This window comes from Uranotaenia lowii, chromosome 1, assembly GCF_029784155.1.
Source record: "Uranotaenia lowii strain MFRU-FL chromosome 1, ASM2978415v1, whole genome shotgun sequence".
Taxonomy (NCBI): domain Eukaryota; kingdom Metazoa; phylum Arthropoda; class Insecta; order Diptera; family Culicidae; genus Uranotaenia; species Uranotaenia lowii.
In genome coordinates, this window is record NC_073691.1 from 55,255,598 (window position 1) to 55,262,826 (window position 7,229).

Here is a 7,229-nt window from a genome sequence, read left to right on the forward strand (position 1 = left end):
ATCGGTGGAGATTTCGCGGATCGAAGTAAAAGAATCGGACTACTCTTAAACACGTTTTTATTCTGATAGCTTTACACAACAACTGAATTGGCGGTAAGCAAGATGCAATCTTGTACCAAGGTAGCATCAAGTATGATGTAGCAAGATACATTCAAGGTAAGGTATATCAACTCTCCCTCTCGTAAAAAAGAAGTTATACAATGCAAAAATTTATAAATTTAACTTTTGGGGAGGTTTGATTGTTCTTCCGGAACGCCGTAACGGGATACTTTCACGTCGAACCACCGGTGTTCCACCGGCAGGGCTGCACGTCTTGGAAGTGTCGTCAACAACGACCTCGGTCGCTGGTTCTGGTATACTTCCAATATCCGTTGGATCAGGAATCTTCGGTCGATTGTCGACAGAAGTGCCGACATCAAGAGCAGGATTCGATGGAATAGTTGTCACGGGATTTGGTAATGCTCGTTGATAGCTTGTACCCGGTTGGTTGATGTTCAACGGCAGATGTTCACCTACGCCGCAGATGTGATCAACATGTCTCTCCCATATTCTTCCATCGTCGAGTCGGACAGTGTACCGTAATTTTCCCAACTTAGAAACAACTCTTCCGAACTGCCACTTATTGTTCGACAGGAAATCTCGTACACGGACTCGGTCGCCATCTGCAAACTGTCGCACGACCAAATTCGGGCGATCTTCTTCGGAAGCTTTCGGTAGCATCAAATCGAGGCGAGAACGGATTTGACGACCGAACATCATCATCGACGGGGACTGACCAGTAGAGGGATGTAACATTTTTCGGTACGTCAGCAGGATATTCGCAAGTTCCAAGTTGATCTTCGACCTCGGACACTTGAGGGCCTTCAGTTTTTGCTTGAAGGTCTGTACATAGCGTTCTGCTTGTCCGTTGGTAGCAGGATGGTACGGGGCTCCCATCTTGTGCACGATGCCATTTCGTTTCAAAAACAGCTGGAAGGATTCGGCCGTAAATTGTACACCATGGTCGCTAACGAAGACCGAAGGGATTCCGAAAGTACTAAAGATCTCACGGCACATGTTTTCGGTACTCTCGGCAGTAATGGATCGACAAACTTTTATTTCGGGCCACTTGGTGTAGGAGTCCACCAGTATGAAGAAGTAAGTATCCATGAATGGACCGGCAAAGTCCGCATGAACCCGTTGGAAAGGTTCGGTAGCCGGCTCCCAGCAGTGCGGTTTGGCCTTCCAGGAATCTGGTCTGACAGATTGACATTCGGCGCAATTCGAGATCAATTCTTCGATTTGGCGGTCCATACCACTCCACCAACAATAACCTCTTGCCAGCGATTTCGTTCTAGTAACTCCGAAGTGTGTAGAGTGGAGTTCTTGTAACACTCGCTGTCGGAGAACATCCGGTATGTACACTCGAATGCCTCGGAGCAAGCAACCTTTTTGCAGCGAGAATTCTGTTTGGTCAACCCCGAATCTGTCTTTGGCATCAACAATTTTCCCGTATTTTAACCCTTGGATAAGTGTACTCACCGACTTATCATCAGCAGTTGCTTGGGAAAGTTCCGACGTGGTCAGTGGAAGAGTTTCGATCTGGTTCAGCTCAACGACATCGGACTCCTCGATATCGCTTTCAGGATCCGACCGCTTCACTGGCATTCTGGACAGCGCGTCCGCATTGGCATGGTCCACTGACTTGCGGAATCGTAGCTCGTACTTGAACGATTGTAGAAAGGTGGCATAGTGTTGCATTCTAAGCGCGGACATTACGGGAAGACCTTTGTTCTCGTTGAAGATCTTCGAAACAGCTTGATTGTCCGTCAGCAAGGTGAAGTTTCTACCGTAGATGTATTGGAAAAACTTCTTCACACCGAACACTATGGCGTAAGCTTCCTTGTCCACCTGCATGTAAGCCTGTTGAGTGCGATTCAACGTCTGCGATGCGAATTGTATCGGGCGTTCGCTGCCATCGGGGTAAATGTGGCTGAGTACCGCCCCGACGCCGTAAGGAGAAGCATCGGTTGCCAGCAGCAAAGGCAGATCCGGCGAGTAGTGTACGAGGCAGTTGTCTGCCTGCATTCTCTCCTTGACGATTCGGAAGGACTTTTCGCACTCCTTGGTCCATTTGAAGTCAACTTCCTTTTTCAGCAGATTGTTGAGCGGGTACAGCACTGTGCTCAAATTTTCGAAGAAACGCCCGTAGTAATTAATTAGGCCGACGAAGGATCGAACCTCATCCTTGTTCTTTGGCCGCGGCATATTTTGGATTGCTTCGACTTTTTGGGAAATTTTGTGAATACCTTCTCGATCGATGAGATACCCACAGTACTGGATGCAATCGGTGAAAAATTCGCACTTTTTTCGATTAACCCGAATGTTATGGTAGGCTAATCGTCGCAGAACTTCCTCAAGATGACTCAGGTGTACCGCATCGGTAGAACCTGTTACTTTAATGTCGTCGAGAAAAACGCTTACTCCTTCGATGCCTTGCAAGATCGTTTCGATTTGGCGCTGCCAGATTGCCGGAGCTGATGATATGCCGTACATCAGTCGATTCGGACGATAAAGTCCGCGGTGCGTGTTCAGAGTTAGAATTTCTCTGTCTTCGGGTGCAACCTCCATCTGCAGGTACGCCTGGACAAGATCAATTTTGGAAAATTTTGATCCTCCGGCGAACGACGCAAACAGCTCATCTATCGTTGGCAGCGGGTGCTGGTCCACTTTTAATTGAGGATTCACTGTTTGTTTATAATCACCACAAACACGTACGCGATTCTCCGATTTCTTCACAGGTACTATCGGAGTCGCCCAATTACTGTGTTCCACTTTGCTAAGAACACCTTCAGCCACAAGTCTGTTCAGTTCAGCGTCCACTGTCTTTTGCATATTGAAAGGAATTTTGCGCGCTCTGAGAAACACTGGATGCGCGTTGGGCTGAAGGTGTAGTTTAGCTTGCACTGATGATATTTTCCCGATGGAGTCCTCGAACACTGTCGCATATTTTCGGAATATTTGTTCCAATTGCGACGCACTATCACTAACACTGACACTCTTCACTGTATCCGGAACTCGCAGCATCGTATTCCAATCGATTGCCAACACACGCAGCCATTCCCTACCCAGCAGTGGGTGTTTGTTGGAATCAACCACGTACAACGGCAAAATCGATTTCACTCCCATGTATTGCACTTCCACATCCAAGACCCCCCGTACATGGATGTCACTGTCGCAGTAGCTAACCAAGCTCAACCGACTTCTTCGCAAACGCACATCAGCAAACAAATTATCGTAGCACTTCGTATTAATTATGCTGACGGGACTACCCGTATCGATTTCAAATCGAACGCACACATCGTTAACGAGAAGAGACAACCACATCTTCGTAACACCAGCGCACACATTCAACGAGCAAATTTCGCCGACAAATTGCGTATCACTTTTTTCTTCAAGATGGCTTCTTTCTCCGATGTAATTTGCCTTCACTTTGCCCGACTTGAACCCAGATTTCCCCGCACTTGGGCTTTTCCCTGCTGCTTTAGACATACACACATCCACTAAATGCCCTTTTTTCCCACAAAACGAACACTTTGCAGAGTGGAATTTGCACTCTTTTGCTAGGTGATTTTCATCCCCGCAACGGAAGCAAAACTTTTTCTTCGGCAATTTGCCAGCACTTTTTCCTGTGTTGCACTTTTTTGTAGGGTTATGGAACGCGTGCACATCGTGTTTCGGAACAGTTCCAGTAATTACTGCTCCGCTCTTCTGGGAAAGCTCCATGCTAACTGCGATGTCCCGTGCCTCTTGCAAGGTGAGGCGTTTTCTTTCCATGAGGCGCTCACGGATGTCATCGCGTTTAACACCGAAAACGAGTTGATTTCGTAAGGCTCTCTCTAGATAACCTCCAAAATCGCAGGTGACGGCAATCCGTCGCAATGCCACCAGAAATTCATCGATGGTTTCTTCCGGGGAAGCAGCATTTTTGTCGCCCTGGTGACGACTGTTGAACCGGAAATTCTCACTAATTTCCGACGGTTCCGGGCTGAAGTACTCTTGCAGGGTAGCAACGATTGCTGAATACGTTTGAGTACGAGGATTTTCCGGTGCCAATCGATCGGACAAAACCTCATATGCGTCCGAACCCATAAGGTGCAGAATCAGGTTCCGGCGCATTTCGTTATCCGCCACTCCGTAAATCGCAAACGCGGTTTCCAATCTTTCCACCCATCGGGGCCAACGCGTCTTCCGTCGGTCGTACGGGTCGATGTGGAAATTTGGAGGCAAAACCGCTGGGGCACGTTGTCCCGCACTGGCACTATTCTGTCCGGAATTCATGGTCCTCGTCGCCAGAATTGTTGTGACCGTGGGTAAATGGACAGAATCGGTGGAGATTTCGCGGATCGAAGTAAAAGAATCGGACTACTCTTAAACACGTTTTTATTCCGATAGCTTTACACAACAACTGAATTGGCGGTAAGCAAGATGCAATCTTGTACCGAGGTAGCATCAAGTATGATGTAGCAAGATACATTCAAGGTAAGGTATATCAGGGGTCAATCAGTTATTTAAAGGTCAGTTTTGGGGTTTTGGTTTTCAAATAGTTTAGTTGGTTCATCATTCACCAAAGTTTGATTTTACTCAGAACTGATTCAATTTTGAATTTCTAGTAGTGAATGCGAAAATAAGAATTCAGGGCATCAAATTTAACAATACCGAGAATGCTGTTACCATGTTTGGATTTTTACCCAATTTTCCAAACTTCTAGATAAGTTTTAACTACATAAACTGATTTGTTTTTTCAAGTTTTTCATTTCCAAAGGAATTTCAAAATCAGACTCCGATTTTAAGCATGGATATTATTTCAAAAATTGCATTTCACCTATTTTTTCAGAATTCTTACTTTGAATCAGGGCTCTGAATAGTGGATTTTAGATTTATACTTATAGTTTTTAAGGTTTAATCTTATTTCGAATCCAAAATGAGGCAAAATTACTTAATTAATATCAAAATTTTAAAAGAAAAATGATTTCCTTCATCTGCAGTATTCTTATCATTATTTCATCCTCTTTTCTTTTTGTATCTTTCTAGAATGCCAACTATGTGCAAATATCTTCATGACGTGATTGGAGCAGATCCTGCTCTGTGGGTGTGTTTTTCAGTACTAGGGGAACATGCCCTATTATGCGCCACCTAAGCGAATCGCTGATTTTCTATGTATTCCACGTACAAATTGTGTTAAAAATGGGTGTAATCGATGAATAAAAGTGTTTTTTACAAATTCCTATGATTTTTCATTACTCAAATTACCATAGTTTCTTCAAAAACGTGATTTTTAAAAACCATGTTCAAAGCCACATAACAAAACTGTGTTGCGAATACGTGCCGCTGTGTATTCAATACGCGCCTAGCAGCCGAACACACCCGAGAGCATCCGAAGACCGAAAACACACCAATACTTACAGACATTTTGACTGAAAAGAAAATCAAAATGGACTAATAGAAATTTAACAAAAAATGAAAAATAGGTTTTTTGGGCTGAATTAACGCTCAAAATATGGTTTTAGACTTTTTGTTCATTTTCAATGAAAATTGGCCTTTTTGAAAAATCAATGCTATTTTAAGCCTACTATGATTGGCGCGTTATAAAGAGCGCATGGGCCGTGATAGAACATACCCATGAAAAGCATACCTTAGCGAGTTCAGTATGATTTTTTAGCATAAAATCATAATTTAGATTCTCCTCTATCGATGTGTCAGAAAATATTGTCATATTCGTGTTTCTCTGCTTGGTGACACCTTATTAAAAGTGTTTTAAAATTTAGATCGAAATGAAGAAAAACCTGGATTGTGAAATTATCACGACACAGGGGCATTTTAAGGAAAAATTCATACTTGCCATGACCAATCACAGCATTTAAAACAAATTGGTAATATTTTGCAGGCTTAAAATGTTTCAGATTCTTCAGAACAAGAGTGGCGCGTATTAGCCACATGGGGCGTTATATGAACTTTTCCCCTACCTATTTGAGTTTCAACCTACCACATTTGTCTCCAGAACCTAGTTGAAGGCTCATTGAAACCTTTTCCCCGCTAGGCTCGATAACCGATGACCTTTAACCGAGAGTTAATTTTATTTTTACAGGCCTGGAAATTTATGGCTGATCGTCGTCGTCGTCGTCGAGTGCAAAAACGTTGGCAAATGCAATACCTACTTAATACTGCAGCCAGCAGGCCAGTATGTTTACATTTTTCTCCATTTTCGATGCCACCACACCGGGTTACTGCGATTTATGGATGCTTTAAAAATCAATGTCCGGCAAATGACACTTCGACTGGCAGCGTCGCTAATGGGATATTAATAAAGCAATAAAGGACAGTATTTTTTCTGGTTGATTTTTATTTATTTACTCTCTTTGCATGCCGATCGGTTGCGAAAATTGTTCACGTATATTTGAATCATAAACAGGTCGGGATGAGAGGTGTGTGACGAGTATGGTAAAAAGTGATGCCATAAATATGGAGCCCGAATGCTAGTGAATTATGGGCCACATTACATGAAATTGCCGGCAGTGAATGAATTTTATTGTTATATTAGCGAAATCAATCCCGATGGTGATATATGCTTGGCTACTGGGCTTCAGAAATGATAGAATTTCTTTTATAAAAATATTAACTTTTTGATCAGAACTTGTTAAAATGAACACATTCAATGCAGTCAAAAGCCTGAATCGTAAGCAAGATGTAAAACGAAGAAAATTAGACGTCGTGATTAGCTACGTTAAAAGAAAAATAGGCAGGTATCTATTCACCCGAATTTGGTAAATCAACTCACAAACCACATGCATGTTGGCGATAAATTTTCACATATTATTGCACTAATGGACAGCTAAACGTAAAGCCATTTGTCAATCAAGCCTGTCAAGCGTTTAACGAGCACGAGCGAACGAAAGTGAGGTTAGGTTTGAAAAGTGGATTAAACAACGTTAATTAGTACGATCAATATTTCTGAGCGGCCTCACTGCAGATACATTTTCATATAATCGTGTACCAATGCTTGAGATTTCTTTTAAAAACACAACATCGAAACTTGACTATCATTCACAAAAAAAAATACACAAATTCCAGGACGCTGAAAGATACTACACACATATTGACTGATCTCATCTAGAGATTGAACCGCGTATACGTTTGCGAATTCCCTGCATCTCGTCAATTGGGTACGGTTCGGTGAAAATGTCAACCGA

The 7,229-nt window shown here is 43.1% G+C and overlaps 1 protein-coding gene across 1 annotated transcript; it reads right to left on the bottom strand.

The window, feature by feature from the left end:
• Positions 1 to 210: 210 nt before the first annotated feature.
• Positions 211 to 4,320, bottom strand: LOC129760281 (uncharacterized protein K02A2.6-like). Its single transcript, XM_055757912.1, has one exon. The coding sequence runs from the start codon at positions 4,318 to 4,320 to the stop codon at positions 211 to 213; it is 4,110 nt and encodes a 1,369-aa protein (XP_055613887.1).
• Between the last annotated feature and the right edge of the window lie 2,909 nt (positions 4,321 to 7,229).